This window comes from Monodon monoceros, unplaced genomic scaffold (assembly GCF_005190385.1).
Source record: "Monodon monoceros isolate NGI ecotype Baffin Bay Population unplaced genomic scaffold, NGI_Narwhal_1 Super_Scaffold_3, whole genome shotgun sequence".
NCBI classification, from domain to species: Eukaryota; Metazoa; Chordata; class Mammalia; order Artiodactyla; family Monodontidae; genus Monodon; species Monodon monoceros.
Window position 1 is genome coordinate 77,479,265 of NW_021703780.1, and position 18,020 is coordinate 77,497,284.

Consider the following 18,020-nt stretch of genomic DNA (forward strand, 5'->3'; position numbering starts at 1 on the left):
TCCCCAGTGAACTTGAATTCCATATTGACAGACCTCTCTTCAGGTGCACGAGCCAACTGCTTACTCCCTTTCACGGTTGTCATAGAATTATGTTCACCCTTCAGCTAATTTCCCACACAAGCTTCTCATAGCTCTCTTACTTATCTACATCTTGAGTGTTTTTTTCTTTCCATAATTTCCTTATCTTTTGAAACCCGATGTGTTTGCTAGTCTCCTTCACTCTGACCCTTAACTTGCACAATCTGTTTGCTTGTAAAACAACCATCTATTCCTCCAAGCAATCCAATTCTCAGGAATTATCAAGTCTCCCACTGCATCTGCAACATTGTTTTGAGTTCCGGGTTCCAATGGCTGATTTGTGCTATCAAACCCCAGCTCAAACCAGTGTTATTTCAAAATACCCATAAATACTGCTCCTTGCTGGTTGGCTTCTTCCATATAAAGATGTGAAAATGTTTATTTTTTGCTTATTGTACTGGACTTCAGTTCAATTTCCCTGCCTATGCTGGTCAAATTATAAATGATTTTCAAAAATACTGAGTTTAATTTTTAAATGTAGAGCAGGAAAATAGATTTATGAATTCTGTCTGAGCAAATATTTAGGTGTTTTTTTTTTTTTTTTTTTTGTGTGGTACGCGGGCCTCTCACTGTTGTGGCCTCTCCCGTTGCGGAGCACAGGCTCCGGACGCGCAGGCTCAGCGGCCATGGCTCACGGGCCCAGGCGCTCCACGGCATGTGGGATCTTCCCGGACCGGGGCATGAACCCGTGTCCCCTGCATCGGCAGGCGGACTCTCAACCACTGCGCCACCAGGGAAGCCCGGTAATGTTTGATTTACAAAAATCCTACCTCTATTCTCTGAGGATTTTGATATACTTACTTGAAACTTAAAAATATTTGTTTTCTACTTTTAAACAGCTTATTATGTGAGAAACACAGAGAACTATTATTTTAATCAGCTTTGTTTGGGGACCAGAATTTAAAACATTAGGAAGGACCTTCCATATTGTAAACAGATTTGGAATATATATATTTTGGCCCTTGAATTTTTCCTTTGATAATAAAATCTTGTATTATTTATTATGTCACCTGTGTTATTGTCCCAATAAAATGGTAAGCTCCTTCAGAGGGGATCAATGTCATACTTGTATCCCTATTAGATCCTATAGTGCTGGTCACAGGATCTACTGCCTGATCCAATTAGAGTTTCTAGAAGCAACAGTTCCATAAACCACATGCTACCCTCCCTTCAATATGGCTGAGTGGAGCAAGGAAGGATAACAAATCCAAGGTCAACTAATCTACTGGCTGCCCAGTGACCAGTCAGATACTTCCTATTGAGAATCTGACCAAACAGATGTAGCGCTCAGCTGGGGGCCAAGCAATTGCGCCATACAGTCTAGAACTTGTGCTTGCACAGTTCTGAACCCAGCATCGGCCTGGGTCTTTATACTCCCATACACAGGTGAAGTATTGTATATCATCTTTCTCTAGGTCCAATTTTGCCATTTTTTGATTAACAGGGATTCTTAGTTCCATTCTCATGTTGCAGAATTTCACTCTGGACTTATTTTAACAATTTTCCTGTCCTCTTTAGATGACATATTTTCCCAGGTAAACGTTTCTTCGAACAAACCCTGTACCTATCATCCACACTGAACAAAACAAGAGAGAATGGACACTAGGGAAGCAAGAGATGATGGACATCTGGTATTTTTATCTGCCTACTATACTTCCCCTTAACACCTGGCAGCCCAATTTTCCTTTAAGGAATCATTTCTCCGCCAATGGATGTCATCTTAGTGGCACTGTGTTTTAAGATGCTCTACATTTCCCTGATCAAGGAGTAAGAGGAACGGGCTGCCAATCACACTTTCCTGGGAATTTGAATCATGAGCAGAGCAACTCAAGGGTGGTTCAGAGTTGAAAAGGGTTCGTTAAGACAGAAACTCCTTAAAGAAATGTATTATACTGGGGCTTCCCTGGTGGTGCAGTGGTTGAGAGTCCGCCTGCCGATGCACGGGACGCGGGTTCATGCCCCGGTCCGGGAAGATCCCACATGCCGCGGAGCGGCTGGGCCCGTGAGCCATGGCCGCTGAGCCTGCGCGTCCGGAGCCTGTGCTCCGTAGAGGGAGAGGCCACAACAGTGAGAGGCCCGCGTACCGCAAAAAAAAAAAAAAAAAAGAAAAAAAAAAAGAAATTATACTGTAGATACTACTGTTTCATCTAGAGATCAGAGATTGGCATTTGGCCTGGGGGCCAAATCTGGCCTGCAAGCTGTTTTTATAACTAAAGTGTTATGGAAACACAGCCATTTCCATGTGTTTACATATTGTCTATGCCTGCTTTTGTGCTAAGACAGCAGAGCTGGTTAGCTGCAACAGAGACTGCATGGTCCACATAGCTGAAAATATTTATTACCTGGCCCTTTGCAGAAAAAATTTGCCAACCCCTAGCTAGATCCCTGAAGATGTTCTGGTCCCAGTCTCTACTGGGGCTAAATGAACAGTATTGTTTGTTTTGCTTTCCCTTGAAGGAATCAATTCCTTTTCTTTTGCTTGCAACCAGAGACCCCTAGTTGGTAACACACCAAAAAACTTACAGAAGGTTCAGGTTTACGCAAAAACATACTGTAAAATGAGGTTCTGATTCCAGAAACTACTGGAAACGTTAGATTCCCATTCTCTAGTGTTCATGATTCTTTGCTGCCTTTCCTGCTGTGGCAGGCAGGAAGAACCATGCATCCCAAACCACGCAGAGATGTATACACATGCCACACTCTCCTGGGAGTAAGTCAGGCACGCCAGCCTACAGCTGAAAAATCACATTGTCCACCTTCAGCCTCACTTAACTTAGAAAAAAAAAAAATCCCCAAACAAAAAACAGGCACAATGAGAAGAATGGTATTGCCCACTGCTGCAAAAAGGTTACCTAATCCTCCCTAATTGGGAACTCTGCCCAAGGGCAGAATCATTCAATCTTAAAGGAATGCATTATCCACAAATGTAGTCCTAAACAAGAATAGCTTTCAGTGCCCTTTTTTTTTTAAAGTTCTAGTGTTATCATCAGAATACACATGTTTGCGTTGTGATTTTTTTCCACTGGAAAAATCATGGGACACTCAGTGATGACCTCTCTTGATCACCCTTTAATTTCTCAGAACCCAAATTTCTTCTAACCCAGGCAAAGGAAGCCTCAAAGTGGGAAGTAAGGGAGGAGAATGAGGTGGTGAAGGTCCCAGGCAGATGTTCTGCTTACAACCAACAGGTGCAGTGTGTGAAAACACTCAGTGGCCATCTGCATTCACAGGAAAGTAAACCTAATTTATTGAAACACAACCATGGTGGGAAACGGACAGGTTCCTTCTAATGCGTTTTAGTCCAGAAATAATTAAACACAATTAGCAGTACTAGAAGGAAATGAATAGTAAACAATGAAAAAGACTTCGTGAGTGATTAATAAACACCAAACTCCCCATACCTCCCCAGGGTCTCTTGCTACCTTACCCCTCCTGAAGTTCCTTTAGACATGTCCAGTATTCCACAATAAAATTATTTTTTGGAAAATTATTCAATAAAAATTCTGAAACTTTCGAGAGCATATTTTTCCTTTGAATGCTAGCTAAATATTATTTGTCAAGGTCTTCCTAATTTGAAGGACAAAGATAATGATAACAGTAAAAATAATCGTCGACATTTATTAAATTTTCACGATGGTGGGCAGAGTGTAAAACACTTTATTTGCATCGTTGTATTTAATTCTTACGACAACCCAAGAAAGTTGGAGTTACTGTTAACTCTGTTTTACAGATGAGGAAACAGGCTCAAAGAGGAGAGGGGACCTGCCAAAGACACCAAAATCTGAAAGTACAAGTCCTTGGATCAAACAGAGGCATCTTTCCTTAAAGCCTGTGCTGATAACCATTCAGGTATGGAATTTTCCCTCTAAGCACAGATTTTACCCAGCCCACTCCTTCTCTCCTAATCCAAGACAATGATCTACTACTACAAATGGCATAGCAATTGTGACACTTCAAGACTACACTCATCTGGAAGATAGCAAGAAGGAAAATGACTTTCATTAAAAACTCCCTTTCAGAAAAGTTCTTCTGCCCTTCTAATCTTCCTTCAGGTAAGAGCTGCCTGCCACCTCCAGGATCAATCATCACAGCTTCACATTACCTTCCAGGAAGCTGTCTGATCAAATCATCCAGCAGTGACACCCCCTCCCCTCCACCCAGTTAAGGTAGCTTAGAGGTGCGGGCAGACTGTCTCAAGTGACACCTCTTCTGGGACTGCAATTAACCTCAACAAATGAAAATGCACAGTGGCAATCCCTTCTGACATAAATATGCTCCAGAGGTGTTTCTAGTTTGTTTCCCTCCAAGCACTACATCAAATGAAAGAGAAGAAAGCAAATTCGCAAAGGCTTCAGGGAATACTCACTGCTCCCCAGGGGCCAGTCCTCCACTGGTTTCCTCCGAGCACGTGGGTGCGGCTAGGGCTGACGCTCCTGGGGCGATAACCCTCGTTTTGGAAAGGGTGCTGAGCGAGGCCACTGTCTGGGGTCCGCTGAGGGCATGGTGACATGGAACAGTCCTGGTCGGTTTCTGGGATATAATCCGGGTCGCACTCGATTTGATCGATCACGTGGTCACTGTAGTTGACACAGACCACTTGCCGGGTGGTCCTCCCTTGCCCACACGTCACGGAGCACTACATTGGACGTTCAGAAAGAGAAAGGGTGGTTCAGACAGTCGCTCAGGCTCAAAACCCTGGCATCTCCCTGTCTCTTTTCTTCCCACCTCATGGTCATTTTCATGGAGAAGTCTTGTCGGACCAGTATGCAAAATACATCCCCATCAGCCACTTCCCACCATCTCTGCCATCACCTCCCTAGTCCAGGCCACCGCCTTCCCTTGCCAGGACTATTGCAGTGGCCTTTCAGTTGGGCTCTTGTTTGTAATCTTGACACCTTCCTCCCAACCCAAGCCTGTTATCCACATATCATAAACCATGACCCTTGCAAACTATAGTCAGATCATGTCATTCACCTAGTGACTTCCCAATTCACTGTGAATAATGTCCACAGTCCTTACCTTGACCTAGTAGGCCCTTCATGACGTGGCCACTGGCTACCTTTTTTTTTTTTTTTTTTGCGGTACGCGGGCCTCTCACTGCTGTGGCCTCTCCCGTTGCGGAGCACAGGCTCCAGACGCGCAGGCTCAGCGGCCACGGCTCATGGACTCAGCCGCTCCGCGGCATGTGGGATCTTCCCGGACCGGGGCACGAACCCGCGCCCCCTGCATCGGCAGGAGGACTCTCAACCGCTGAGCCACCAGGGAAGCCCTGGCTACCTTTTTGACACATCTCTTATCACTCTCCACACCGCACTCCAGCCCCACGGGCCTTATGGATGCTTTTTGAGCAGGCCAAGAACACCCCCGTCTGAGGGTCTTTGCAGCGGCTCTGCTTTCTGCTGTGCAACACGGATGTCCATGTGCTTCACCGCTTCACTCCGTGCAAGCCCTGCTCAATGCAATGTGAGGCCTTTTCCGACCACCTTGTCTAAAAGCACATCACCCCTTTCTCTCTGCCATTACTGTGTTGGACCTTTTTTCTGGTATGTATCAGTATCTGGTGCTATATCATGTATTTCTACCTTTATTTGCTCATTGACTGGACTTGCCATTGGAATGATCTTCATAAAGGCAAGGACTTTCTTATTTGTCAGTCACTGCTCTTTCTAAATACCTGGTGAGTAGACAGATGGATCTGATAGATGTACATGTGTACGTTTGGAAGCTCAGGGCGTGAGAGTGGGATTATCTACCATTTACTGAGCACCTTCTTTGTTCTAAGCGTTTAACAGCCAGAATCTCAAATAATCCTTACAACAGCCTTATAAGGTAGATATTCTTTTTGGCCTCTTTTAAGAGCAGAAGAAGCTGAGGTTCAAGGACTAACACCAGACTGCTCAAGGTCATGCAGCCAGTTAATGTCAATGTCCGGATTTTTACACAGCTCTCTCTGAATCCAGCTCTCACATTTCATATATGTATTATGGTTATTTATTGAGATATTCATCTCCATTCTCTTCACCTGTCCTAAGCTCGGTATTTATTTCCTGGACTTGGGAACTTTTGCAAGGCAGAAAGCAGGAGTTACCTGAACACAAAGGTTTTTCTACTTTTTTTTTTTTTTTCTACTTTTATAAAAGTCCACAGGTGGTTCCTGCTGTGCACAGGAGGCTGGGTCCCCAGCATTGCCTGAGGGTTCCTACTTCGCCCTCTCGGCAGGGAAGCCAGAGGCACAGGACTTGAAGGGACCACGGGATGCAGGAGGCACCCAGATGCAAGTTGAGGCCCTCCCCTTACTCCCCCCCACTTCTCCCTGCTACTTCTGGTACTGCACAAGCCTACTACATTCTAATGTGACTTGGTTCAGTTAAGACTGCATTTTCCAACCAGCCCAACAGGATGTGGGCTTCAGGGGTTGTAAGTTGATTTACACATTTTTTAAAAATGTGCATTTCTTGCACATCTGGCTAAGATTCATACCAGCTGCACATACGCGGAGAAGAACATCTCACAACCAAGTCCAATTCTAAAACAGTGCCCATTGACCTTGGGGACCCACGACTAGTCATCCTCCTTACAGCTCCCCCAGTCCTCTCCCAATTCCAAAGAATTCACTTGCTTACCGGGTTCCAGTCCAGAGCCTTCCACCGCCCACAGGGGGTCACAGAACATTCCTCCTTTGCCACTGGTCTAGGGAGGGTGGCACAGGCACTGTCGTCAGCCACAGAGCCATCCTCGTCCCGACAGCTGACATATCTCATCCGGGTACCTTTTCCACAAGTGGCTGAGCACTGGGTGTTGGAATAAAACAATGCAGAAATGTTATCTGAAACAGTCACTCACTGGATAGAAACCTACTTTCTCAAGTCGTGTCAGAGAACGTCTGCCTTCCCTCCCACCCTCTCTACTTCTTCCGTTCTTACTGGCGTCCAAGACCCAAATCGCCACTGGGTCCTTGGAGCACTGTGTGTGCTTCTCCTTGCTTCTGGGGCAGCGGGGGGAGGGTGACAAGATGGTAATTCACAGTCCTAGACGCGGACGGGAAGAAAAAGCCAAAGTTACCTTTCAGTCATGGCGTATACAAATATAAGGACTAAGAATTCTAAGATCTCAGACTTCTGGGTGATTTGGGGCAAGTCACGTGACACCTCTCAGCCCCAACTACAAATTCAACTGTGAAATGGGATATAATCTGAGTCCCTTTGTGGGTGCCTTAATACAAAACCACATTTATTTACCTGTTTGTGTGAAGAAGGTATTGTAAAATGACACACAATTTAGGAAAGAGCAGCATACCCTTTTAAAATGATTAACTGTTAATGTTTTGAAACATTCTGCAGGCCAATTTCTGCTTCTACATTTCAATTCGCTTCTTAATCAGATTTTGCTAACCATGAACTTGCTTTCCGAGTGTACCCGCAGATAGCTCCTGAGGCCCCGAAGAAGGTCAACTCTAGATACAAGAGGTGTGTATTCAATATCACAAAGCCTAGAATTCATATCACACCCTCAATCACTCAGAGGCAATTCCTATGATGGACTGAGGTTATCCATGCGTAGGTAATATTCCCAGATTTCCAAATGGGAAATCGGAAGTACACACCTGTTCACAATCGTTCCCAGCCTCAGTGGTTATCAAATGTTCTTGGATTAAATACATACCCATTAAATGCCCAGGATGCCCGGGCACAGTGCAAAGTGCTGGAGGCTCAGTGCGGAAGTGACTTTAGGAAGTTTACCAACGGAACAGGAAATTCTGTTATTTGGTTCAGACCTTGCCTATTCCTCTGCCTGGGTCCAAAGAATGGCACAGGGAACTTGTCGCACAGTGAAAAATTTATTCACATGCTGCAGCTGCAAGAGCTGCCCTACAGTCAGTCCATGGATATTACTGAATAACCTAGAAACGTATGTTGTGAATCTCTAAGGGAGTCGCTAAGACCTTACATTCTGCGTGTTTAGATGTCGCAGCTAATTCCCAGGCATTTATCATGCAGTGGGTTGGAACATTTCAATAAAAAAAATAAAGATGACACAAGTCACAAGCGGTGTTTGGTTAACTGATCAGCAATGACAGCATGAACAACACTGCCATATTCATTTCCTTTTTTGAGACTCCGCATCCATCAACAACACATGTTGCCAAGTAGCAGACTGAGGGCACTCAGAGCCGAGGCAGTACAGTGGCCAGATGGGGCCTCAGAGCATAACTTCTGGGTGTAGTCTGGGTTCAAATCCTGTCTTCTGCAATTAGCAAAGCTGATCTGCAAACCCCAGTCTTCTCTTTACATATTCTCCTTACACAAATGATGCCAAAATCAAGGTCCACATGGAATAGTGTGCTGGTGAATGATTACCAACTAGCTCTCTCGAGAAACAAGGCGTGCTTATGCGTGTGTACAGATATGTATGTGTATATACATATATACATACACACATATTACATGCACCTATGCATGTATATATATGCTTGTTTATTATAAGTTTTTCTGGTATAAAGAATGTGTAGCATAAAATTTACAAATAACAATAAAATATACAATTCTTTAATTTAAATTTCATAGAGGCATTGATTCTTACAGAATACGTTTGTTGTTTTTGCTGAACTCTTGAATCTGTGGCTGAGCGATGGTTGTCGTTGCTGGACAAGTGTAGTTCTGACATGAATGTCAGTTGATATTCTGTTTATATTTAAGAGTATCGTGAAAGAGGAACAATGAAGATGTATGTCAGAACTTCGCTCACTCACCCGATGACATGAACAATTTCTTTGCTGAACCAGCAAATAATTTTCAAGTACCAGAAAAATATTTCCTTATTTTTTTATGCTGTTTACAACATAACAGCTGCAGACACAAGGCTTTTAAAAGTTTAGTCTGCATTATTAACATTTGTTCCCTCACTTTTTTGAGTCTAAACAATCAATACAACAATCAATTAAACTCTGAATTACAGCATGTACTGATTTCTGTGGTGTAAGTATTCTCACCATGGCCAATTTCAAGCTACCAACTTGATATCAATGAACACAGAGTTAAAAAGGGATGTGCAGTAGCTCACCACTGTACAGTATTTCCGCCATGCAAATACGTACAAATGTAATGTAAATGAGAGTGAACTACAGGAAAATAATTAGAAAGGGAAAAGTGAGTATTTCTCAACTTAATTTTTAATATCATCTATTTATTTATAGGTTTTTATTTTCAATTTTTAATAATGGCTGAATTTAACAACCAGCTTGCAAAATTTCTGAAAATTTACCAACCACCGCTTGTGAGCTAGAACAAGCCAGCTCCAGCACATGCAGCCTGAACATATGATACTATTTGCCAAACCCTACATTGAAATCATTAAAAAAATATGAGTTCAAGAAAACCAGCCCAAAGAGTCAACCTTTGCCACCCAGTAAGAATCAGAATCAAGCCTACATACAATTCCAATAAGCAGAGAAGAACAAAACTGGTACATCAAAATATTAGATCCAGAATGTAACAAATAAGTAAATCCAGAACAATTTAGTTAGTCAGTTACTGTTTCCTCTACCTACATACTTAACTATGAAAGGACTTCAGTTTTGACTGAGCTCCTGGCAAGTTTTGGCATCAGTGCCCAAAGCCAATAACTGATTTTGACAAAGGAAATTTACCTGGGTATCAGTTGGTCTAGTTGCTGCATTGCAGTCATTGTCATCCACCACTGACATGTATGTCCCAATGATGCATTTCACTGCTCTTAGCTGGTATCCCTGTCCGCAAGTGACACTGCACTGGGGGAAAGAAATAAAACAGAAAGTATAAACAATCTAGCCAATGTTCTCTTTCCCTAACTTTACCTATATAACATTCTACAAGAGAAAAAATATTTCCATCATAGTGGGCCAGAGGGCTGGCACTCAAAGATATTACGTAAAAGCAGGTAATCCTACTCTGTACAAATTATACTGATCGATTATCAAGATATTACATGGAATTATTTCTGCCTCCCATTGGAATTATGTTTGTAGGAGTTCAGTTCCTTGACTGTGAACCCCTGGAAAGAGGGGAGTACATTTCAATCATTTTTACATCTTTCACACTCTACCTAGCAGAATGCTGTGGCTAAAATAGGTACTTTATATAGTTATTTGACTTCTGGAAAATTTTCCTAAAGCGATTATCAGAGTTTGCATGAATATTTTTGTATAAGAATGGTCTTTGCAATATTATTTATAAAAGGCAAAATATTAGAAATCACTTAGCTAGGCAAGAACCAAAAGTCAATTAAATGCACCATGGCAAACAGATCATAAGGAAAATGTAGCCACTAAGCCTAACTGTTAGATTTAAAGAGCATCTAAAAAACAATAAGTAGAGGGAGTGACGTCATGGAAATGGCAGTTCAGGAAGCTCCAAGAGTTGATCCCTCCACTGAAGCAACGATTAAGCTGGCAAAAAATGGCAGAATCTTTTTTTTTTTTTTTTAACTCTGGAAGCTAATCAAACACTTAAAGCAACTAGGTGAGTGCTTACTGCCAAATTTCAGTAGGAAAGTGTTGAGATATTTTTGCTTATTGCCTTCCTGCCATATTACACGTTCCTCTCAAATGCACATGGAACATTCTCCAGTACAGACCATATATTAGGCCACAAAACAAGTCTTAATAAATTTTAAAACCCTGAAATCCCACGAAGTATCATCTCTGGCCACAAGTAGAAAGAAATAACAGGAGGAAAACTGAAAGATTCACACATATGTGCAAATAAAACAACAGAGTCTTAAATAACCAGTGGATGAAAGAGGAAATCACAAAGGAAATTAGAAAGTACTTTCAGATGAATGTAATCAAAAATAAAACATAAAATTTATGTTTTAATAAATATAAAGATGCAGCAAAAGCAATGCTCAGAGGGAAATTTGTCTGTAAACACGTATATTATTAAAAAAAAAAGATCTCAAATCAATAACCTAACTTTACCCCTTAAGGAACTAGAAAAAGAACAAACTAAACTCAAAACTAGCAGAAGGAAAAAAAAAAAAGACTAGAATAGAAAAACAACAGAATCAACAAAACTAGAAGTTGGCTCTTTAAAAAGATCAACAAAATTTATAAATCTTTACCTAGACTGACTAAAACGAGAGAAGACGCAAACAACTAAAATCAGAAATGAAAGCAAGGGCACTGCTGCTGACTCTACAGCAATAAAAAAGGATAATGAAAGTATGGTGAACAATTATATGCCAACATGTTAGACAATCTAGATGAAACACACAAATTTCCAAACACATACTAATTACCCAGAAACACACAAAAAAATCACAAAACCTGACTTAAAAAGAAACAGAACATTTGAACAGACCTATAAGAAGTAAAAAGATTGACTCAGTAATCAAAGACCTCTTAATAAAGAAAAGTCCAGGACCAGATGGCTTCACTGGTGAATTCTACCAAACATTTATAGAAGAATTAAGTACTATGCACAATAGCCAAAAGGTGCAAACAACCCAAATGTCTGTAGAGGGATAAATGGATGAATAAATTACGGTATATCCATACATGGAATATTATGCAGCCATAAAAAGGAATGAGGTACATATGTGTGCTACAACATGGATGAACCTTAAAAACATCATGCTATGTGAAAGAAGCTGGAGACACAAACAGTCACGTATTGTATGATTCCATTTGTACGAAATACTTAGAATAAGTAAATCCATGGGGGTAGAAAGCAGATTGTTGGCTGCAGGGGTGAAGGGGAAATGGGGAGTAACTGCTTAATGAGTATTTTGGGGTGACAAAAATGTTTTGGAACTAGATAGAGGTGGTGGTTGTACAACATTCTGAATGTACTAAATGCCACTGATTTGTTCACTTTAAAATGGTTAATTTTGTTTCGTGAGTTTTACTTCAATTAACAAAAAATTGATGAAATACAATCCTATTTTTAGTTTTTAAAACATAAGGAGACAATCATAAATGTATTAACTCTGCAGTGTAGAGCTAGGAGTGTGGTTTTCTTCTTTTTGCTAAATTACTTTTTGCAAAACTTCTTTTATGAACATGCGTTATTCTTCAATATTTTAAGAAAGTCTGTTGCCCTGAATTGCATGTTCAGTCAAAGGAGGGACAAATTTCTGGCTAGGACTGACCTGGTATAAACACACATAAAAAAATAGGCCTTTCAGTTCTAAAAGCTGTTATATTCAAATCTTAACAGTGGCCCTGAGCTGTGCTCTCCTTCTGCTATTATTTACAAGAGCTAGCAGATATGGACAAAAAGGAGGCAAGATCTGGGGCATGAGTGGACTCCCCCTGTTTAATAAGTGTGATCAAACATGATCAGCCATTCTGACCAAGGATGCTGTGTAATGGAGAGGAAGAGTGCCAATGTAAACGGTAGAAATTGTAAGGGTGCAGTAATAAAGCTGCTCTCATTTACTGCACGTATGTTGGAAATGAAGACGTAAGCTAGGGAAGAGGCTGTGGCTGGACAGGGTGGAGGGAGAGTCATTCTTAAAGAGATTACACAAGTGACAGCAAGCAGCTGCTTTGCTTCTCTTGGGAACATGGAGCGCTACTTAAATAGTACCCGAGCGCTTTTGCTTCTATATTAGGAAAGACTTAATTCCAAGAGTAGTGGCTTCTTAAATGCAAGCCCAAGGGAGACTTTCACTCTCTCCTTTAAGAACAGTTCAAATGACTGTGAAACCTACACTGGGGGCTTGGAAAAGATTCTTGCAAAGAGAGATGATTCCTGTAACCTTTGATCTAATTAATTCTGTTTGAAAAGTCTGAATAATTTATGAGAGGTGAACGTAGGAATCATGACACTGGGAGCCAAAACATCCCTTCCATATCCCAGTCCAGACCCTCCTGCCAAAGACACTGGCGCTGGATCACATTCTGTAACAGACCCACAGCTGCACGCTAGTAGATAACATCAGCCAGGCACGAGATCTGTTGTGAATTTGTTCAAATTCGTGTGTGCTCAAGCTACAGTTTTAACCCAAGGGCGAAGACACGCACGTGGGTCTGGAAAAGGAATAATCAGCTCCAGGAGGCCAAGCGGCAACCCTCAGAAGTGGGGCAAAATGGTTGCAGAGTTTCCATCACTTGGCGCCACGGAGGTGCAGTGCGTGCCACATGCCATGGTGGTTAAATCCCGGCCGCTGGAATGTCCCTCTGCAGGCCCGCTCCAGATAAGAAGGAAAGAATGTAGTTAAGAACTTTATCATTCAAAATACCTGTCCCCAGGGACCTGCCTGCCAGGACGCACATTCTGGCTGCTGACAGGTCTGCATGGAGGCTGGCTTGGTCTCAGAGTCACAGATTCTATCGTTTAATCGATCTTCGCCAAACTGACACCAGACCTGGCGGTGCTTATGCCCTTTTCCGCAGGTGACCAAGCACTGTAATAAAAGGTACAGCCAGTCAGGGTCATTTCTGAACAATGTACTGTGGTTCCCGGGGATTAGTCATTGATTAACAGGACCAGGTGTGCTCTTTTCCCACAGCAATTCCTCTCAGTCGTTGCAATTTGTAAATACATCAAGGTTCAAGCTTTTCACGCATTCACTCATTCGTTCATTCATTCTGTATTTATCCAGGCTCTGGGACAGTTTCAAGCACAGAATAAACTTAACACAGCATCATGCTGTGAAATCCTGAAAAACAGCATTCATGGTTTGGTAGCATAAGAGTTAAGGGTGGGGAATTTACGAGTCAGACTAACCTAGTTTTTAATCCTGATACTGTTTTTTAATCAGCTGTGGATACTAAGTGATCTCCCTGTACTTCAATTTTCTCATCTGTACAACGGGGACTACAGTAATGCCTACTGCCAGAAATTGTGAAAACTAAATAAGAAAAATCCAAGTGAAGTACTTAGCACATGCTCATTCAATGAGTCTTAAATATAATCTAAATAAATAGATAACATCATCATTATTATCTACTTTCATTGTAGAAAACTTGAGAGATACAGAAAGACATAAAAGAGAAAACTATAATGATCCCCAAATCTCACTACCTACCTAGGGATAATTATTATTAAAATTTTGCTGTTTTCTTCCCAGTCTTTTTAGCTATGGAATGTTGGATCATACTGAATATATACTTTCATATCTCCCACTTCCATTTCATTAAGTATTTTTGCAAAAGTCTGTTACTTAAGCTAGTATTAGCTATCTAAGTAGAACTTAAACCCAATACCTTCTTTCATCTTTTTTTTTTTTTTTTTTTAACTAAATACTAGAATTGAAGCTAAGGCCACGTAGTTAACATAGAACATAAGAACTAGGTTTGTTGTTAATTTGTCCAGGAGTCAAACACTGTTAATCACATGCACTGTTACTTGTCTGCCATTTCAGAGGCGTTAATAGTATTCTTTTACGATTCAGATTTTATTTAATGTTGAAAGTAAACAGTTAATATTGCACTTGCACGGATGAGATAAGGGAATGGATGCAGAAGCTGTAGCAGGGAAATACCTCTTTCGCCACATTCCTGACTTGGCCCATAAATAAGGCAATTTCTGTTCCCCTGCCACTTGCTCCCCTGAAGAAAGGTGGAGGGAGGCACTTGCTCGGTGAGAATCTCACCAGGAAATACTGACTCTGTCTATAAAAGCGAGTTGCTGTCCTCGGGCCACCTACGCTACACAATGGAGGGTTAGCCTTATGCTCATCGGGTAAGGGACAAGCAAAGCATACATCTGGAATACTCAGCCTGCTACTTTGTCTTTTTCCCAAGTTTTCCACTAGCAACTAGATGGGTAATCAAATAGGTCACTCACTGGGGTCTAATTCTCTTATTTCAGAGGTAAGAAATCAGGGAATCTTATTTTTGACTTCAGATCGAAGCCAACGCAGCTTTATAATTAATAAAGAAAGCCCTGATTTCCTTTATAGCAACTTAGCCAGGGCTCAAGGGGGAGGGAAGGTGAGGAGGTGGAGCTTCAAAAATCACTAACAGGGCTTCCCTGGTGGCGCTCGTGGTTGAGAGTCCGCCTGCCGATGCAGGGGACTCGGGTTCATGCTCTGGTGCGGGAAGATCCCACATGCCGCAGAGCGGCTAGGCCCGTGAGCCATGGCCGCTGAGCCTGTGCTCCGCAACGGGAGAGGCCACAACAGTGAGAGGCCCGCGTACCGCAAAAAAAAAAAAAAAAAAAAAAAAAAAAAAAGGAGAAAAAAATCACCAACAGAAGCTACTACGGTGGGTGATCCAGATAAACCCACTGTGACTCTGGGGTCGCCAGTGCACCAGTCATGTCCAGTGAAGACAGTCATGGGGCAGGTGGGAGACTGGAGTTGTTTCCTCAAGAGGAGGTGGGAGAAAGGTGCAGCTGGTCTAGCCTTGAACCGACCTGGGGGAGACTCAGAATTGAGTATCGGAGATGAGCTGGGGGAAATAACAGCCTTTCCATCTCACCTCTGACCAGTCTCCTGATTTCCACTGTGGACAAGGGAACTCGTTGCACTTCTGAACGGTGACTTTCTCTTGATGCGTGCATTTGCTATCATCAAGTACGTCATTACGGGTGTTGACACAAATAGCCCTTCTCCTCTGGCTTCCACCATCACAGCTTTTAGAACACTGAAAGGACAAAACAAATGAAATAAAATTATTGCTGAGTTTCTCATCAAGCATGCTCAAGATACTGGCTAGGCTGGCTTGTCTCTTCCAGTCCTTAAGAAACAACCAACCAACAAAGCCTGGTCAATTCTAGTTGTTATTTTAGGGGGATCGGTTCATGTTACCAATTTATTTACCAGGTTTATACTGAAGTCAATATTAGCAAACTGGCAAAGGAAAACAAACTTGGACATAGTTTGTGGGATATGAAAAAAGTGTTCTGTTGAGTTGTTCCACCACTCCCAATTTTCCACATGCCATGCCCACATCAGACATTACCAATCAATCATGGTACTCTTCTGCAGTTTTAATGGGGGCAGCCATTATAAATCAATCATGGTACTCTAAATGGGATTTCTCAATGCAGCTCTGCAAGGAGCCATCATCAGCTAATCAGACTTACTCCAAGAAGAAGACTCTCTGAGTGAGAACCAACTTACTTCAGTCCAAGCAGAATAGCGCCAGCCACCAGTGTTACATTCTCCTGAGCATTTTTCCCGGTTGCTTGGTTTGGGGTGACTGCTGCAAAAACTGTCATCAACCTTCTCGGTCTTCCCATCTAGCCTGCTGTATCTGGCACAGTAGATGTCTATTGTGCGGTAACCCAAGCCACACTGGGCACTACATTCACTCCTGCTGGCCACGTGCCACCTATGCATAAACAATGGGGAGAAACCAACATTTCTATTAAATATATATGTCTTATTGAGACTCGACTGGCGGAAGAGTTGAGCTCTGTTTTCTTCCTTAACTCAAATACCATGAAACGCAAAGCCACAGTCAGTTACTGAAATCCAATTTAAAACCAGCATTTCCATGTATTTTTCATGGCTGCCAATGTACACGTAAGTCACAGAGTCATAGTCAGTGGTTCTATGTTTGTGAAGATTCTCCCCCGATACAGTCAATCTGAAATTCAAGTAACCAAAAAAAAAAAAAAAAAACCATTGGAATTCAGCAGAGCAAAAAAAGTAATTTTATATTTAAAAGGTTCATGTAACCCAGCCTTTCATTTGTCAAGGAGGCTGCTTTAACAGGGAATCACTGTTGGAAACAATCCCTAGGAAACCTCCTTTATGTGGGCCTGTGCTGGAAAATGCTCAGTGAACATCCTGTGAATTAATAAAGGAATGGATAATTTGGACTATAATTGTGAATTTCAAGTATGCTAAACTGTGTACATTATTATCTGTGAATAAAGACTGTAAGTTGCTTGAAGCCACAGACCGTAGTCTATATAACTCAATTACAATTTTTTTTTTTTTGGCTGTTTAGCGTCTTAGTTGTGGCACACGGGATCTTTGTTGTGGCACACGGGATCTTTCATTGTGGCACATGGGCTTCAGAGTGGGCGGGCTCAGTAGTTGCGGCACATGGGCTTAGTTGCCCGGCAGCATGTGGGATCTTAGTTCTCTGACCAGGGATCGAACCCAAGTCCCCTGCATCAGAAGGCGGATTCTTAACCACTGGACCACCAGGGAAGTCCCACCATTTTTTTTTTAAAGACTGATTTTTTTTAGAGCAGTTTTAGGTCCACGACAAAACCGAGAGGAAGGTACAGAGATTTCCCACATACCCCTGCCCTCACGTATGCAGAGCCTCCCCATCATCAGCACTCCCCACCAGAGTGGGACGTCTGTTACAACTGATGAACCTACGTTGTCACATCATTATCAACCGAAGTCTATAGTTTACATTAGGGTTCACTCTTGATGTTATATATTCTATGGGTTTAGACATATGCTTAGTGAATATATATCCACCATTACAGTACCACACAGACGTAAAAATCCTCTGTGCTCCACCTATTCATCCCTTCCGGTCCCACGATTATTCACTTTTAATAGTAGATTTGAATCTAACAAATTTTTGTCAACTTTATATCCCTAGTACCCATAAGGCTTTTTTGGCACACCAGCAGGTGCTCAGTATGTACTGATAGATCAAGTGGTTCTTTTAATGCTCCAGCAATGGAGCTAGAGCTTAAAAAAGAAAAAAAAAATGCTTAAAATGAATAGAATAGTCTAAAAAATGAGCTTGAAACGTGTTTCGTTGATCAAACTTAGCAATCCCAAAAGGATGATTTCTTTATAATCTTCATTTGAATTTGCTCTTGATCGTTAATTCTCTCCTGCTCATAAACTCCGTGGCTTGCCAAATACCAATGTCCTAAAAGTTCTCCCTTCTACACTCAGGAAGAGAAGAAGAGCACTGGACACAAGCTTATCTTGGAGTTTCTCACAAATACTCAAAAGTAGGTCAGAGTTGACCCACTCCTACATTTGGCATGTAAAGTGGGCTACTGAGATTTTCCATGGGAGTGACATAGTAT

The 18,020-nt window shown here is 41.9% G+C and overlaps 1 protein-coding gene and 1 long non-coding RNA gene across 12 annotated transcripts in view; one reads left to right on the plus strand and one right to left on the minus strand.

Moving 5' to 3' along the window:
• The window catches only part of LOC114907454, a 39,639-nt gene extending 35,213 nt beyond the window's left edge, over nucleotides 1-4,426 (plus strand). For all 6 annotated transcript variants that reach the window (XR_003796734.1, XR_003796739.1, XR_003796738.1 and 3 more), the window contains one exon: nucleotides 3,809-4,426. This is a non-coding gene — a long non-coding RNA (uncharacterized LOC114907454). The remainder of the gene's footprint in view (nucleotides 1-3,808) is intronic.
• The window catches only part of ADAMTS9 (ADAM metallopeptidase with thrombospondin type 1 motif 9), a 220,343-nt gene that overhangs the window by 132,675 nt on the left and 69,648 nt on the right, over nucleotides 1-18,020 (minus strand). For all 6 annotated transcript variants that reach the window (XR_003796732.1, XM_029243139.1, XM_029243140.1 and 3 more), the window contains exons 20-26: nucleotides 16,129-16,339; nucleotides 15,485-15,649; nucleotides 13,300-13,464; nucleotides 9,725-9,844; nucleotides 7,002-7,106; nucleotides 6,702-6,869; nucleotides 4,445-4,714 (exon numbers count right to left, since the gene is read on the minus strand). Coding sequence is in view for 5 of the 6 variants with exons in the window: in XM_029243139.1 (XP_029098972.1) it covers nucleotides 4,445-4,714; nucleotides 6,702-6,869; nucleotides 7,002-7,106; nucleotides 9,725-9,844; nucleotides 13,300-13,464; nucleotides 15,485-15,649; nucleotides 16,129-16,339 (1,204 nt within the window). In the remaining variant the exon portion in view is untranslated. The remainder of the gene's footprint in view (nucleotides 1-4,444; nucleotides 4,715-6,701; nucleotides 6,870-7,001; nucleotides 7,107-9,724; nucleotides 9,845-13,299; nucleotides 13,465-15,484; nucleotides 15,650-16,128; nucleotides 16,340-18,020) is intronic.